A 17,881-nucleotide genomic window follows, 5' to 3' on the forward strand; every position below is an offset into this window, starting at 1 on the left:
TTTCAGCATCCAGGTTTGCAGAATCAGGGTCAGTGGCTTAGAATAGTATGTCAGAGGGGGGATAGTGAAGCACTCTTTTAAGAAATAACACTCTTGACACAGAGGAAGTTATTCTGTGGAAAACTATATATCAACAGCTCTGAGTTGAAATTGCTAAATGTTAAAGAATTTTAGGAATACCTACACAAATTGATTTCACTTATATTTTCCTTTTTACATATACATGGGATTAATATATAATCAAAAGCTCTGCATAAATAAGGCTAAGGTAGACCTTTTTTTTAAGGTAGACCTTTTTAATAAGTATAAAATTAAAAAGTTCTCACTGATAAGAAGTGTCCTAATTTAATTAACAGAAATTTTTTTCTTAATCATACATAAAATAATGGTGTATCTTATAACTTGAAGACAACTTAGATACAATGAAATACATAAATCCCACATTTCAGTCTCTTTAATCCTTTCCATTTGATTTCCTGAGTCATACTGTTTTCTTTTCATCCCGTTGCTCAGGTGTGCACTGCTACCCCACTAAATCCAGGTCCTCGTAACTAGATTGCAGCTGGAGCCGCAGATTGGATTTTCTACCTCTAGCCTCTCCTGCTTCACATAAATATCAGTTCATAATGCCTGACTAATCTTCCTAATGCATCATTTTTTTATTAACTCATCATTTCCACAGAGGCTCATTATATACAAGGTGCCATCCTTTTATTATATCCCTTCCTCCTTAGGAACCTTTAGTGGGTCCCGTCAACCGTCACCTCAAGACCACACTCCTCTCCCTGGCTCTCTGTGCATTCCACCACTTGACATCATCCTTCTTAGGTGACCCTGATTATCCCTTCAGTTAGTTAAGCACTGCTCCCAGGGGGCAGAGCATGCAGTTTTAGTCTCTGGGTCTTCCCTCAGACTGTTTCCTCCTCCCTGTTGTCTACGTAAATTGTATCTTTCTTTTAGGGACGAATTTAGATCTTGACTCCCCATGAACTCTTGTCTAATTACTCTAAATCTACACTGTCCAATATGGTAGCCACAAGGCCCATTTGGCTACTGAGCACTTGAAATATGATTAGTTTGAATTGATTGAATAGTCTGAATTGGTGTTAAGTATAAAATGTATACCCGATATTGAAAACTTAGTATAAAAAAGGTAAATACTTATTGGTAACACTTATATTGATGACATGTTGAAATGAAAATTTGGGATTAAACAGACTATATTATTAAAATTTTAATTTTCCCTATTTCTTTTTACTACTTTAAAAATTAGGTGTGTGTCTCCTATATGTGACTTGCATTATACTTCTATCAGATGTACTGCTGTAACCTGTATTTACTTCTCTTAAAACTAAACTGTAAGCTCTGGATTTCAAGGTTCAGGTTCATCCAATATTTTTTTATCTCCAAAAATCTAACATGAAACACACATCATATGTTCATGCGGAAGGATTCTTTGATCAAATTCAGAGGATTTATTTCATCAAATTTCTAGCTGTATTTGTCTCTCTATGCATCATGTTTGAACAATGCTTTCTTATTTTACATATGAAAATCGAAATTGTAAGGGCTAAAATGCTAGGATCAGTTTTTGAGGGTCTTTATCTTTTAGCAAAGAATTTTATCTGTAATACTGATGGAAAAATAGCTCACATTACCTGGGCAGAATTACATTTATCAGCTAAATGTAATTAAACTACTCTGTAAATAAAGTGAAATGAATTTGTACTTACAAGTAAAGGTAATTGTATCCAATTGGAAAAATGTATTACATGCCCCCCTGATGCGTAATGGAAAAACCTGAACCTTGCACTTTCATTCTTATGTTTTGTCTTTGATTTGATTAGCTCTTTCTAACCTGACCCTTGTTCTCTGCCTCATGTCTCTATTCAGTTCACCTCAGTATTGGTGTCTCTTTGATGAATCGTTGGTTTGTAGCTCTTCTTCTGTAGATACTGGACATGGAGGTGAAAAAGAAAAGAATCAAGGGCAAAGTGAAATAAAGGACATGAAAGTACTTAGCCCAAGGCTTAGAATGACACAGGTGCTCTCTAGAAGCCAGTTTCCATTCCCTCTTAAATGAAGGCAAAATCCCTTCCTCTATGACATGATATTTAACTATGCTGCAAATTTTTTTAACTTAAAAAAACAATGTATATAATATGATAGGTAATTCTAGAGGATATGCCTGAAGGAAAATAAAGCACTAATCTACTATCTCCACCCCCAAAAGGGACTCCAGGTGGTCTCTGAAACGTTCCAGTCAGATTCCATCTCACCCAAGGCCACCATTTCAGGCTGCCACCGAGGAAACTCCCTTGATGGAAGTCTGTCCTCCCAGACTTCCCAGGAAAGAGGACCATCGCATTCCAGGTACACAATTGCAATGTTAGGGTCGAAAATGTATCCCCAGTTCCCAAAAATTAAATATACATTTCTAGCTACTTATATAGCCTCTGTCCCTTAAAATGTGTAAGTGCATGATACGTATGTACATCTTCTTGGTCAAAGTATAATTAGATTAATAATTGCAGAAATGAGCTATGAATAGCTCATTTAAACACACTCGGGTAGACATGGAAAGACATGTCTGATTCAATGAGATGTCTGAACTGAATAATATTTTAAATATTTCGATGCAGAAATAAGTGATGCTATCAAAAGACTGTGTTGCAGGAGTGTGAAATGATCTGTTCTAATGTATACAAATACTTTATACCAGCAGATCCTTGTATTAAAAAATGAGTGCTTCCAAAGTACTGACAGGGAATTCCAAAGTCTGTTCTTTGTAAATATTCCAAGGCTGCCTCTGTTAGCTTGTGTCATAGTGACTTTACTTACCGACGCCTTCCCTAGGGACAAACATTGATCCACTTCTTCCTTACTCCCTGATAAAATGATGAAAGCCTGGATTCATGAGGTTTGCCTTTGTACCCATCTATAAACTCCACCTAGGAGGGGAGGGTCCCTGAGACCATTTGTATATCCGTGTTTTCAAATGACGTTATTGTCTAGTAGATAGTATTTTAAAAGGAGGTATTTTAAAAATAGTTTTATTGAGGTTTAATTTGCATACCATAAAATTAACCCATTTTAAGTGTACAGTTTAATGATTTTTAGCAAATTTACAGAATTGTACAATTATGAACACAATTCAATTTCAGAACATTTTCTATCACCCCAAAACATCCCCTCTGCCCATTTCAAACACTGATCGCTTAGTATGCTTTTTGTCTATATATAGTTGCAATTCTGGATACTTCAAATAAGTGGAATCGTACCATCTGCAGTCTTTTGCATCTGAATTCTTTCCTTCAGCACAGCGTTTTAGATCATAGCATGTACAAACGGTTCATTCCGATTTGTTGCTGAATAGTATTCTGTTGTATGGTTGTATTACATTTTGTTTATCCATTCATTAGTTGATGGATGTTTAGGTTGTTTCTAACGCTTTGCCTGTTGTGAATAATGCTTCGATGAACATTCACGTATATGTTTTTGGATGGGCAAATGTTTTTCTTTCTGTTGGGTAGATACCTAGGAGTGGAATTGCTGGGTTGTATGGTAAATTTATGTTTAATTTTTTAAAGAACTATCAAACTGTTTTCCAAAATGGCTGCACCATTTTACATTCCCACCAGAAATGTATGAGGGTTCACTTTTCTCTGTATCTTTGGCAGAAGTCGTTGTTGTCTTTTTATTATAGCCACTCTAGTGGGTGTGACGTGAGATCTGATTGTGGCTTTAATTTACATTTCCCTAGTACCTAATGATGTTAAGTATATTTTCTTGTCTTTGTTAGCTATCTGAATATCTTCTTTGGTGAAATACCTATTCAAACTGTTGCCCAAGTTTTAACTGAGTTGTTTGTCTTCTTCTTATTGAATTGTAGGAGTTTTTAATGTATTCTGGATACAAGTCCTTATACCTCCCTCACCCCCAGAGAAAAGATTCACAGATATTTGCTCTCAGTATTAACTTGCCTTTTTGTAGGTAATTTTAAAATGATCTACCTCCTTTTGGCACCAGAATTAGGCCACATGAGTACAGTGTTTTATTTTTATTTTTTAACATCTTTATTGGAGTTTAATTGCTTTACGATGGTGTGTTAGTTTCTGCTTTATAACAAAGTGAATCAGCTATATGTATACATATATCCCCATATCTCTTCCCTCTTGCGTCTCCCTCCCACCTCCCTATCCCACCCCTCTAGGTGGTCACAAAGCACCGAGCTGATCTCCCCGTGCTATGCGGCTGCTTCCCACTAGCTATCTGTTTTACATTCGGTAGTGTATATGTGTCCATGCCACTCTCTCACTTCGTCCCAGCTTACCCTTCCCCCTCCCCGTGTATAGTGTTTTTTTTTTTAAGATTTCTTAGAATTGTTGAAAGCATGGCATCAAATGAATATAATTGCTTTTTAACCAAAACACTATGTTGTGCTTTCAAAAAGCAAAATGAAAAGAGTTTATTTTTGTGTCTTTATTTTGGATTTTAAAAGCAAGTGGCTCCATTGAATAAGCTTTTGCCAGCTGGGAATATGAAAGTTTGACAGCAACTTTAGTTGTGTAAGCAGGGGTTGTTTGTGTTTATCCACAGGATTTACTGTGCCAGGTCAATGGTCAATTTTTAATGTGGTAGGAACCCTGTGAGGATAACCAATCCAATCTCCTGTCTCCTTGCTGATAAACTAACCACATTTGAACCAGTTGGACACTTTCAGCAATGAGAAAGTTAGTACTCTCAGATGAAACTCATTTCATTTTTAGATAATTCTATTTAATGGCCTTTTAAAAAAATTGAAGTATAGTTGACTTACAGCAAAGTGATTGTTATACATACATATATATGTATTTGGCATGTCCTTTTTATATTTGACTAAATTTTGCTTTTCTTTAGTTTCTGTATATGGTTCTTGTATTAGTTTTCTATTGCTATGTAACAAATTACAACAAACTTACTGGCTTAAAACAACACACATTTTTTATTTCAAAATTTCTGTACGTCAGAAATCCAGGCACAGTTTAGCTGGACTCTCTGCTTCAGGGTCTTATCAGACTGAAATCCAGGTGTCAGGATGGACTACAGTCTCATCACAGGCTTGACTCAGGAAAGATCCGCTTACAAGCCTTTTCAGGTTATTGACAGAATTCATTTCCTGTGGGTGTAGGACTGAGGGCCCTGTTTCCTTGCTGGCTGTTATTTCGGGGCTGCTCTCCATTTCTAGAGGCCACCCACAGTTCATTGCTGTGTGGCTTCTCCACAGGCTACCTCACAACATGGCAGCTTACTTCTTTAAAACCAGCAAGGGAGAGAAGTCCTCTCTAATTCCAGTCTGCCTATACAGTCTTTATAATATAACATAATCACAGGAGTGACATCTCATTATCGTTGTCATATAAAATAACCTAATGACAAGAGTGACATGCCATTACTTTTGCCCTATTCTATACGTTATATGAAAGTCACAGGCCCTGCCCAAACTCAGGAAAAGAGGATTATAAAGGGTGTGACCACCATCAGGTGGGAAGCAGGGGTGGCTCCCCAAAGTGTATCCATCACAGTCCTTTTGAGTATGTACAGACTCTTCTCATATTACTGTTCCACTTATTCAAAAGTAACCACTATGATGACCCCTCCATACACCACGACTCTCATTTTATTTAGTGACAATAACTCACTAACAAAGTTATCAACGGTATAATTTAATCATATCTGGGGAAAAAGTAACTCCTTACTACACAGATTAAAGAGAATAACAACAGGAACTACCTGTTGTTAGACGTCTCCTGTGTGCCAAAAAACAGAACTATGGTCTTTACATTCATAGTTATGTCTAAATTTTCATTTATTCATTCATTTCTATATCTTTTAAGTGTATTCTAGACACTAGGGTTGTTTCAGTGTCAAAGTTCTTATCCTCAAAGAGCTTATTTTCTAAAAAGATAGATAAAATAGAGTAAATGCATAAATAAGTAAAAATATTTTCAAGTTACTCTAGGACTAAGAAGGCAAAACCAAAACAAAGGGATGGGAAATGGGCTCTTTTTCATAGAGACCTAAATGATATGAAGGACACAGCCTCAGGAAGATCTGGGAAGAGCACTCCAGGCAGAGGGAACAAGTCTAAAGGCTTTGAAGTGGGAATAAGCTCAATGTGTTCCAGGAATGGAAGGGAGGCCAGTGTGACCAGGGGCTAGTGGTGAGCAGGGGGTAAGGTGTAGGGAATCAAACCAAAGTGGTTATTAGGGGTCAGATCACGGAGGAGCCAGGAAGCCATGGTAAGAAGTTTGAATTTTGTTCCAGGTGTGATGAAAAGTCATTGGAGTTGTTTGAGCAGTGGAGTGACATTAAGTGAATTATACTTTTTAAATATCACTCCAGATGGTTTATGAAAATAGGCTTGGAAAGCAGAAGTAGATACAGAGATTAGTTAGGAGACATTTGCAACGGTCCAGGTGAGAGAGGATGTGGCTTGGTTAGGATGGTGGTAGCAGGGGTGGAAAGGCTGAGATGAGGTTGCAGTTGAGATATATTTAAGGTAGAGCTGACATGACTGGATGTGAAGAGTGAGAAAAAGAAAAGAATCAAGCATAACTTAGGTTTTGGGCTTGAGCAACTCTATGAGTAGTTATTAAATTTATGATATAAGGAAGACTGAGAAAAATCACATATAAAAATATTCTGAATCTGCTTACTTCCACCTACCTCTATGGCCACGACCATTATTCAAGCCATTCATCACCTCCTGCCTGGAGTCCTGCAACAGCCTACTTATTAATCTTCTCTTATTCACTCTTGTCACCACCCAATAGAGGACATACAGAGACATGAAAAAAACTAATCATGCTACTCCTACACTTTAACTTTTTCAAAGGCTGCCCACTGCTATCAAGATAAAATTCAAAATCCTTGAAATACCCCTCAAAGCTCCACATTATCTAGCTGCTGTCTAGTTCTCCTAACATTGTGTAATTACTCACATTCACATCACTAGATTCCAACATCTTCTGAGTTCTTCACATGCATCGTACTTCCTCTTAGCTCTGAGATTTGGAGTATGTTATTCCACCTGCCTGGATGGTTCTTCCATCTCTCTTTACTTAACCAGCTCCTCATTCTTCAAGACTCAATTTAAATAGCATTTCCTTACTTCCTAGGGAGGCTTTGGCAGATTTTAAATACAATCACAGAACTCCCTGTTTTCTCGTACGATACAAATGGCAATTGTAGTTTAAAGACCTGTGTGATTAGCTATCACTGTAAAATCCATGAGCAGAGGGACCAAATCTCTTTCACTCATTGCTCTATCTCTAGCACCTGGCACATGGCCTAGTGAAGGGCGCTGAATAAGTGGATGAGTTTAATCTTCACAACAGCCATGCAAAGAAGACATTGTTTCTCTTTTAAAGATGAGGAGCTGAAGCTTAGAGAGATTAAATGACTCACTCAAGGACACACAGAAAGTAGAAGAGCTAGATCTGAGCCCAATCTAGACAGTTACACGGTCCACACTCTTCACTCCTCTTCCATGAGAAGGTAGGCCTTTAGGGGGAGCACAGTGGAGTTCCTATAGCAAGCCACCCACCTCCTTAACTCTGTTTTTATGGAAGCCTCTTTTCTTCTTGATCCCTCATTAAAGGAGAAAGTGTTGTGGTTGTTTGCCAGAATTAGTCATTTTCAGGAACGAATGCTAGCATCACCTTCCCCTGACCTCTCCCAACAGGTCAGAAACTCAGCTCCTATTTGGTCCTTATCTAATTGGGTCTTTTAACACTTTAACCCCGGTGGCCACTCTACATTTCCTGACACTTCCTCCTTGACGTTTTTCACGTTATACTCTGTTGTTGTTGTTTTCCTTACCTTTCAAATGGAACCTTTATAGACTTCTTCTTTTCTTTTCTTTTTTTTTTTTTTTTTGTGGTACGCGGGCCTCTCACTGTTGCGGCCTCTCCCGTTGCGGAGCACAGGCTCTGTCTGGATGCGCAGGCTCAGCGGCCATGGCTCACGGGCCCAGCCGCTCCACGGCATCTGGGATCTTCCCGGACCGGGGCACAAACCCGTGTCCCCTGCATCGGCAGGCGGACTCCCAACCACTGCGCCACCAGGGAAGCCCTAGACTTTTTCTTTGCCTTCTCTTCCATGGCCCTCCTCTTACTGTTGCTGTTTCCCTCTCCTCCCACATTCTCCCTCTGAGTGGTCTTATTCACTGCCGTAGTTTCAATGACTCGCAAGGTGATGATGACCCTCAAAAGATATCCCATCTAGACAACTCTTTTAGGCTCCAAACCCATGTAATCAAGAGACTGATAGAAAGCTCTTTCTGTACCTCAAACTCAGCCTGTCTAAAACCAAATGCATTCTCCTATCTTCCCTATTTCAGTAGATGGCACCACTATCAACCCACACATCTTAGTCAAAAACGGGAGGTTTACTCCACTCCAAGTCCTTTACATTCTGCCTTATTAATGTCTCTCAAATCCTCTCCTTCTCTCCAACCTCATAGTCACTGCCTTAGTTCAGATCCTTATCATCTCTTATTTGGATTTCTGCAAGTGATCCTAACTGGTATCTCTACATTCAGTGTTGCCTCCCTCTAAACCATTATCTATATAATGTTACAAAAGTGATTTAAAATACATATCTGATCATTCTATCCCCTTGCTAACAAATCTTCAGTGGCTACCCATAGTTTTTAGGATACATTTCAGACTCCTTGGTCAGCATATGTTAAGTCTTCATGATCATTCCCGACCAAGCTTACCTTTCCCCACTTTTCTCTTGCCTCTTCTTTTTCATGTTTATTTCTGGCACCAAAATCTGTATTTGCTACAATTGCTGTACAACAAGTTACCCAAATTTCTTAGCAGCTTAAAATGAAAGAAATTTACTGTCTCACATAGTTTCTGAGAATCACGAATCCAGAAACAGCTTGGCTAAGTGGTTGTGACTCAGGGTCTCTCAAGATACTGACCAGAGCTGTAGTCATCTGAAGACTTGAATGGGCTGGAGTGTCTACTTTCAAGGTCACTCATATGGCTGTTGACCAAAGGGTTCAGTTCTTCAACATCTGGGCCTCCTGAGTTCCTCATGACCTGGCAGTTGGCTTCCCATAAAACAAGTTACCCAGGAAAGAGGGTGAGAAACCAAGACGGAAGTCTCACTGTCTATTATAACCTAATATCCAGATGGAATCTTCAGTGTCTTTTATAACCTAATCACCGAGGACATGCCATCACTTCTGCTATATTCTGTGTATCACATGAACCAACCCTAGTACAGTGTGAGAGGAGACTCCACAAGGGTGTAGATACCAGGAGGCAGGGATCATTGGGGGCTATTTTGGAGGCTAATTACAATAAATAATAATGATTACAATGTCACCATCATTTTATATATAATTATTATGACTAGATATCTGTATTTTCTTTATATCAGTCATTAAGTATTCTCATATTTCTTCTTTACTAATTCTGTTCTACACACATTCCAAGGAGTTTAATTTAATTTAAATGTAAGTGATTTTTTACCTCAAATACTATGCTTCTGCCTGACTTTAAACAATTGTGAAAAACAATGTTATGGTGAAATACTGAGGTCATAAAATACCCAGGAACCTATATTTCTTACATAATTTTTCTCAACCAGAGTAAGCATTGGGAATTTGCAAATATAAATAACAAATGATCTTTCTTTCCTCTGCCAAAACTCAGTGTTAATGGCTTTATTCTGATTTGCCTGTAAAGACAAAGCCAAACTATAATGTCCAAGGTTTCCTCTATGTGGAAGGACATTGTTTTTCCCATTCTCTGATATTGCCACAGTCAATCATCTATGTGTATATGCATTCATCGACACATATATGCACACAGTCACCCATAGCACACATAAACCTCACGTGTAAATTAGATATGAACTCAGTGGCGCTGCAGAAAAAATGAATTATGTCTTCTCTTTGCCTAGCTGCAGGGAGTGGTCGCCATGGAAATGAGGCACAAGGTAGACCTTTCAGAAAATGCTAATGTTAATGTGTCTGCATTGGAGGAGTTCATTTAGTCAGAAATAAAGAGAACTTTAATAAAACAATGCAAATATCCTAGGAACAAAAGCTGTCCTCTTATATCAGAGAAATCCAATTTACCATCTCTTTTGCCCTGACCTTGACTGAATGGAACATCACTCTTCCTGGAACTCTGCAATCAGAGAACAGGTAGCTAGTTTTTTAAAATTAATGTCAGATTTCATCTTTAATTACCATATGCATAGACTTAATTTCTTCTTCATTAAATACTGCATAGGGTCAGGACTAATTTCCACAGTTCTCTTCCTCCATAGATTGTCTGTTATTTCCAAAGTGTTTTTTTGCTTTGGATGCATTCTACTAGGATCTCCCGACCCTAATTAATAATAACTTGGTTTCCTTAAAGCCATAGTTGCTTGGAAAATTCACTAAAGCAATTCCTACCTTTTTTTGACCGTCTTTTTTGGTCAGGATGTATTCTACACATATCAGAGAAGTGTGTGCTAATTATAGAAAAAAATTTAAAGGTATAAAATATCTTTAAAAAATTGAAAATTATCCATGAGCTCATCAGGTAGATATAAACATTTTTTTTGTATATATACTTCTCTTCATTACTTTTACATATACCATTTAGAATAAGACTTGTATTCATACTTTCATAAAATTTTCACTTTTTTCTGCAAAATAACTTACAGAATCATAGAATATTAGAGTTGGAAATAACTCTCCTGTCATATCATACAATGAGCTGTCCCCATACCATCTTTATTCACTATGTAAATTTTTTCTCACATTTAGTTAAGTAGATAGTTGATTAGTTAAGTAAAATGACTTATTGGTTACTTAGTGACAAGTTGATTGTCTGATAATCCTGTCCTAAATGAAAAAAACATGATTGATTATTCTTGCCTTTTATTGACTACTCACTCCAGTGTAGCTCACACTTTTAAGCCAAATAAACTTGTACTTGATAAAATGAAGGTACTCCATGTTATAAATATTTGCTATAGAATGGCCTGTTAACCTCATTCTTGTTTCAGAGTCTCTTTAAATATTAAGCAACTGAAATGTGAATTTGCTTAACAAATTTTGATTGCCTAAGTTATAGACTTGTTTTTAGTCTCTGATTGCAGCCGTATATTGGTGGAGTCTTGCTGTTGAAGACCTGATTATCAGCAGAACTGATCTGTTAGTAAGTAGTTAATAACTATGAGACTCAACTGTACAGTAGTAATTACTTTCAGTCAAATAAATTTTGTGTGTAAAGACAGAAATATAGTCATCTGGCACCCTCAGGGACAAAACTACCAACATATCATTGCAGTTAGTGTTTCCATATAGGAATTGTTTTGGATGTTGTTTAAAAGTACAAAAGTCATGCATTATTTGCTCTCTAGGGCAGTTGCCCTCCAATCTTATTAAGAATGTTTAAGAATTACCTGGAGAAATTAGGAATATGGGATGAACAGATCCAAATTACTATATATACAATAGATAAGCGACAAGGATTTACTATATAACACAGAGAATTATATTCAATATCTTGTAATAACCTCTAACAAAAAATAATCTGAAAAAATATATAGATCTACAAAACCAAATCACTTTGCTATACACCTGAAACTAATGCAATATTGTAAATCAACTATACTTCAATAAGAAAAAAAAAGACTACCTGGAGATACTGTTTAAAATAAAGATTCCTGGGTTCTATCACCAGCAATTCTGGTTTAGTTAAGTTTGGGATAAGACTTGGGAGTGTGCAAATTCTCACAGAAGCAGTACATTGACATATCACTATATAGAACACTGCTCTAGGGACTTGAAATTATTTATGGAACTTCCTAAACTAATTTACTAACTAGAAATATTTGGGGACACTGTGGTGTGGGGCAAAAAGTAAAGGGTAAAGATAGCTCGTCCAATGGGGGGGGATGGAAATCTGTTGAACCACTAATGTCTGCTTTCATCACCGCGGCCTAGTCAAGAAAACAACAGACTCTTATAAAAAGTCAATTGACTGTCACAAATGCTTGAGGACCTAAAATTACCCAGCTGGTAGCCAAGCCAACCTCATACTTTGTCTTTTCTTTATAAATCCAAAAATACAGCGCTGAAAAAGTAAAATCCTCTTATTCTAGGTATGAACGATAGGCTGAGAGGAGTGGGTTAGTCCATGCTTTTTAAAAAACGAGAAGTGGAGTGGGGTGGGTGGGAGGGAAGAGTGTTGAAGGCCTCTTAGGAAAATGGTAGAAATGAGAATCAAGGTTGTTACTTTCCCTCCAACTGGGCTTGGGACATAACCAGTCAGGGTCTCAGGAGGAAACAAGTGATAGACTGGTAATTTGAGAAGAGATTAAAAAGGGCTATTTACAAAGGTTTAGATAGGATGTAGCGAAACCACAGGAGCTAGTGCAGTACTCCAGGGAGAGTGCCGTCAAGAGGCCCACCAGGAGGCTCCAAGTCTGAGTGGGCAATGGGAGGGAACAGCTGTGGAGAACTGTAGGGAGAGAGTGATTAATACGATCTGTGACCTACTGTGGTCACATCGGTCCTAGGCCACAGTGTGAGCTCTCCTCAGATCTCTGGGAGGGAGGAGTCTTGGGGAGAAAATCATTGTCCTTCTTCCTTCCCATCTCCTGTGGGAGCCTCCTGTTGCAGAATTCACCCTGGAGCGAAAGGCATGGGAACCTTCTATAGAGTCTATACAGACCAGTCTTTCTGGACATGGAGGTAGAGAAGGGTGGAAAGTGGATGGGTTGGGGAGCAGCAAGGTTGGAGGCAAATAAGAGATATCCTGCCCAAGAGGAGAACCTTAATTTTGAATCTAACCCTCATACTTCTTATGAAAACTCAGCAATTCACAATTCTGAGACTCAGCCTTTTAAATAAAATGATTACATAATGAAAAGTTAGATAATAAAGTATTTTGAAAGAACAGTCTAACACATCACCCGGAGGATGATGAGACATTTGTATAAAACTATATATATAAATAATATAAATTATATATATAAATATTTACATTATACATTTATTATATATTTATGTTATATATAATGGATGTACAGAGTTCTGTATAAATGTGTATCAATATATATGTATATTATATAAAATATAGTGTACATATGGATAGAGTTTCTGTGTATATAAATAGTGGATATTTAGTCTATATTGATAAAGTTCAAGATCTTAGTTGGCTAAAATTCTCTAAAGAAACACAGAGAAAAGTACACAACACCCAAGTGGTTAATTTTATGTATTTTCACAGGTGAATACACTAGAGTAATCAGCACCCAGGTAAAATAGAACATTACAAGCACCCCAGCCTGGTAGATCATATAACACCTAATTAATTTTTGTTAAATGAATATACGTACTAGCATTTTTTTGCCTATTCTCCTTTGGCTGACTTTGAGAATGTTCTCTAGGTTTTTACTGTAACAAAATTGCTACAATAAACATTCTTGTGCATGTCTCCTTGTGTACAAGGGTTTCTCTAAGGTGGAATTTCTGGATCATAAGGCAGGGACACTGTAAAATTTACTAGATATCACCAAATTGCACCCTGAAAGGGTTTACCAGCAGTGTATGAGCGTTCCCATGTATTTGCACCCTCCGCATTTCTTACTGTCTTCAGGCTTCTATACTCTCACAGATCTGATGGGTGTGAGGTGATATCTCATTGTGGTCTAAGTCTACACTTCCCTGATTATTCATGAAGTAGAGTATCTCTTTATGTTTATTCTCTCTTTAGGTTTTCTTTCTGGTGAAATTTCCTTCCATACCCTTTGCTCCATTTGAACTATTTGTCTTTTTCTTACTGATTTATAAGCATTCTTTATTAATGAGAAGAATAATCCTTTGTAGGCTAAATACATTTCAATTATCTTTTATATTTTGTAGACTTTTCACTTTATGTTTTTTAATAGAAGTTTTACATTTGAAATAGTCAAATTTATCAATACTCTCTTAAAATAGTTGGGGATGGTATCTTCTTTAAGAATCCTTTCATATTGGTTATAAATATTTTCTCCATAGTTTTCTTCTGTTTTGCCTTTGCTATGTCTCCAGTTCATCTAAAGTTGGCTTTTTCTGATACATGGTGGTATGAAATAGGGATTTGGTTTCTCCACATGAATGACTCATTTTTTCCCTCAGCATTTCTTAAACAGTTATTTTCCTGCAGATTTGTAACTTTATTGAGTATCAGTATCAGTATCCACATATGTGAATGTATGATTTTGGGGCTCTCCATTCTGTTGCATCTCCCTATTTGCCTGACTCTACCCATATTCTACAGTCTTATCATTATAGCTCTTTTCTCATTTTTGTTATTGACTTTAATAAATTAATAATAAATTTTATAAAAGGTTTTGTGCATCTATTAAGAAAATCATGGGACATGTTCTCTTATAATCTTTTTAGGTAGTAAATTAATAGATTTTCTAATAATAAATCATCCTTAAATTCCTGGGGAAAACCCAATTTGTGCATTACTTGATGTAGTTTGTTAATATTTTATTATTTTTACATTGTGCTCATAAATGAGTGTGGCTTTTGGTTTTCCTTTCCTGTTCTGTTCTTGTCTGGTTTCAGTAGCAAATTTATAATAGCCTCATGAAAAGAATGTTCCCTCATTTTTCTGTCTTTGGAACACTTTTTATAAAACTAGAAAGACTTGTTTCCTTAATATTTAATGAAATTTGGCTGTAAACCTTCTGGGCTTGATATATTTTTAAAATAAACTTTATTTACCACAGTTCAATTTTTAAAGGTGGTGGGTCTATTTAGGTTTTAATTTCTTCTTGAATCAGTTTGGTTGGATAAATATGTGTTCATCTAGGTATTCAAACTTTTAATTCCATTGTTCACAGTGTTTTCCCTCATTTCTGAAACCGTCACCATATCTAGTTATGTCTGCTTTTTCAGTGATAGTATTTTGATCATACTTTTTACTACATTTCTTGATTAATTTGTATTAGTTTTATCAAAGAAATAACATTTGTTTTTGTTAATCCTATCTATCTTTGTTTAATATTTCATTAGTATATGCTCCTATTTTATCTTTTTTTATTCTGTACTATTTGGGGGTTTATTTACTTTTTTTTTAACCTATTGAAGTAGATGCTTACTTCATTATTTTTCACTTCATTATGTTTCCTTTATCCTGCTATAAGCATGTAGATCTCTAAATGTTCCTCTCATTCCACTTTATCTGTATCTCACACGTTTTCATATGTGGAATCATTATCATTCCATGTAATATTTTAAAAATTCTAATTGTAACTTTTTATTTGACCCATGAGTTATTTCAAAGTGTATTTCTAAATTTGCTAACTGATGAGAGCTTTTCTTTTTGCTATTAGTTTCTGCTGGAATTCAACTATGGTTAGAGTACTAGATTTATGTGAGATGTTGAGTTTTCAGTTTCTTTTGAGACTTCATTTGTAAACACTGCAAGGTACAAGAAAATAATGCTGAGTGTGTTATTCAGATCTCCTATATTCTTACTAATCTTTGTATGCTTGATCTACTATTTGCTAGAAAATATGTGTTAATATACTACTACTATTATTTATTTGTCTATTTTCCCCTTACAAGTCTCTCAGGTTTTGCTTTAAGCATTTGGTAGCATTCTTGTTAGGTATGTACAATACATGTTTAGAATTAGCATAGCTTCCTAAGTTTTTCTTTTAACATTATGGTGACAATCTTTATATCTAATAATACTTTTACCTCTAAGTTTATTTTTTATTATTGCTACACAAACTTCCTTTTAGTTATATTTGCATATCTATACCCATTCTCTCCCTTCCTAAATTTCTGTGCCCTCAACTTTTAGGATTTTCTTTTGTAATTAGCTTGTGACTAAACCTTGTTTTTTAAATCCAATGTGAACATTTTTGTCTTCTAGCCCATGAATGTATTCAGTATTTATTTTGATAACTGCCATTTGGATTTATATTTTCCATTTTATTTTATTTTGTGCTTTTTTTTTTTTTTTTTTTTGCGGTACACGGGCCTCTTACTGTTTTGGCCTCTCCCATTGCGGAGCACAGGCTCCGGACGCGCAGGCTCAGTGGCCATGGCTCATGGGCCCAGCCGCTCCGCAGCATGTGGGATCTTCCCGGACCGGGGCATGAACCCGTGTCCCCTGCATCGGCAGGCGTACTCTCAACCACTGCGCCACAGGAAAGCCCCTATACTCTGCTTTTTATGTTTCTTTTTTCTCTTCTGCTCTGCCTGTTAACTGATTGAGTTTTCTCTAATCTCCTTTTTTCTTCTATTGGAAGGAGATTTTCTATTATATGGCTACCATTGAAAGTATAACATGGATATTTATCTATTGAAAGTCAGAATTAAATAAAATCCCAGTGTTTCAGCTCTGCCTTGTTATATATTGTTATATACAGTTGTGAAAACATCACCAAAATCAAGATAATGAACATACCCCTCACCCTTTAAGGTTTCTTTGTGCCTTTTATAATTTTTCCCCTTCTGCACCCCACTCTTTCCTCGTTCATAGGCAACCAGTGATCTGCTTTCTGTCACTATGGATTAGTTTGCAGTTTTCCAGAATTTCATATAAGTGAACACATACTCTTTTTACTCAGTGTAATTATTGAATATATTAATAGTTCTCTTCCTTTTATTGCTGAGTAATATTCTGTCAAATGGATATACCACAGTTTGCTTATCCACTCACCTGTTGATGTGCATTTGTGTTGTTTTAAGTTTGGGGCAATTCCGTTCTTATAAAGTCCTTCTCCACTCCAAGATTATAAAAACAAATAGCCAATTTTTTTTCTAGTATTATTATAGTTTTATATTTTTGCCTTTAAATCTTAATCTATCTTGATTTTATTTGGGGATAAAATATGCTAATTAAGAAAGGTTAAATTAAGTTTTTTTCTGAGGAGTAAGTCAATTATGCCAATATTATTGACTAGTATATTCTTGGAACTAATTTGATTCATGACCTTTTTTATATATTCTTGTAAATATTTGAATCTTTTGTAGCTCCATATTTTATACCACTGAACTTTTGTTTAAACTCTTGGCTAAATATTATTGTTGTAAAGCACAGACTAATATCTGGCAATTTATACTCTTTATACTTCCTGTTAAACCTTTCTAGATTACTCCCAAACTTTTTTTCATCCATCCAGTTAAGTTTCAGAACAGTCTTATTGATTTATCAAAGATAAATCCCTTTAGAATTTTGGTTAGAATTTGTGATATTGTGATTTATAAAAAGAAATAGATGATATTTGGTCTTTGTCCTTGTTTCTGGTACAACGATCCTACAACCCTTAGAGTCTCCTAAGTGACGAGAGGAGCAAAGGTGTCTTTTGTTATGTTAATGAGGTGACTTTTGGACAGTATCTAAGGTTAAGGGCTGGCTGCCAGGAGAACTAATCATGTGATTAGAGGGTTGGAAATTTTAGCCTCACCCCTGACCTCCCAAAAGGGGAGACAGACTGGAGGTTGAATTAGTCGCCAATGGCCAGTGATTTAATCAATCACTGCCTATGTAATGAAGCCTCCATAAAAACCCAAAAGAGAGGGTTCAGAGAGCTTCCAGGCTGGTGAACACATGGAAGTGCTGGGACAGTGGCGAGCCTGGAGAAGGCTTGAAAGCTCCGTGCCCTTTCCCCATACCTTGCCTTATGCATCTCTTCTGTCTGGCTGTTCTTGAGTTATATCCTTTTATAATAAACTGATAATCTAGTGAGTACATGAGTTTCCTGCATGCTGTTAGCCTCTCTAGTGAATTAATTAAACCCAAGGAGGGGACCATGGGAACATCTGATTCGTAGCCAGTCATTCAGAAGTACAGGTAACAACCTGGAC

At 36.5% G+C, this 17,881-nt stretch overlaps 1 protein-coding gene across 5 annotated transcripts in view; it reads left to right on the plus strand.

The window, feature by feature from the left end:
* Positions 1–17,881, plus strand: part of UNC80 (unc-80 homolog, NALCN channel complex subunit) — a gene marked incomplete at both ends in the record, with an annotated part of 242,147 nt that overhangs the window by 16,787 nt on the left and 207,479 nt on the right. For all 5 annotated transcript variants that reach the window (XM_082840708.1, XM_082840711.1, XM_082840709.1 and 2 more), the window contains one exon: positions 2,234–2,373. In XM_082840708.1, the coding sequence (XP_082696834.1) occupies positions 2,234–2,373 (140 nt within the window). The remainder of the gene's footprint in view (positions 1–2,233; positions 2,374–17,881) is intronic.

This window comes from Leucopleurus acutus (genome assembly GCF_964270905.1).
Source record: "Leucopleurus acutus genome assembly, chromosome: 6".
Classification (NCBI taxonomy): domain Eukaryota; kingdom Metazoa; phylum Chordata; class Mammalia; order Artiodactyla; family Delphinidae; genus Leucopleurus; species Leucopleurus acutus.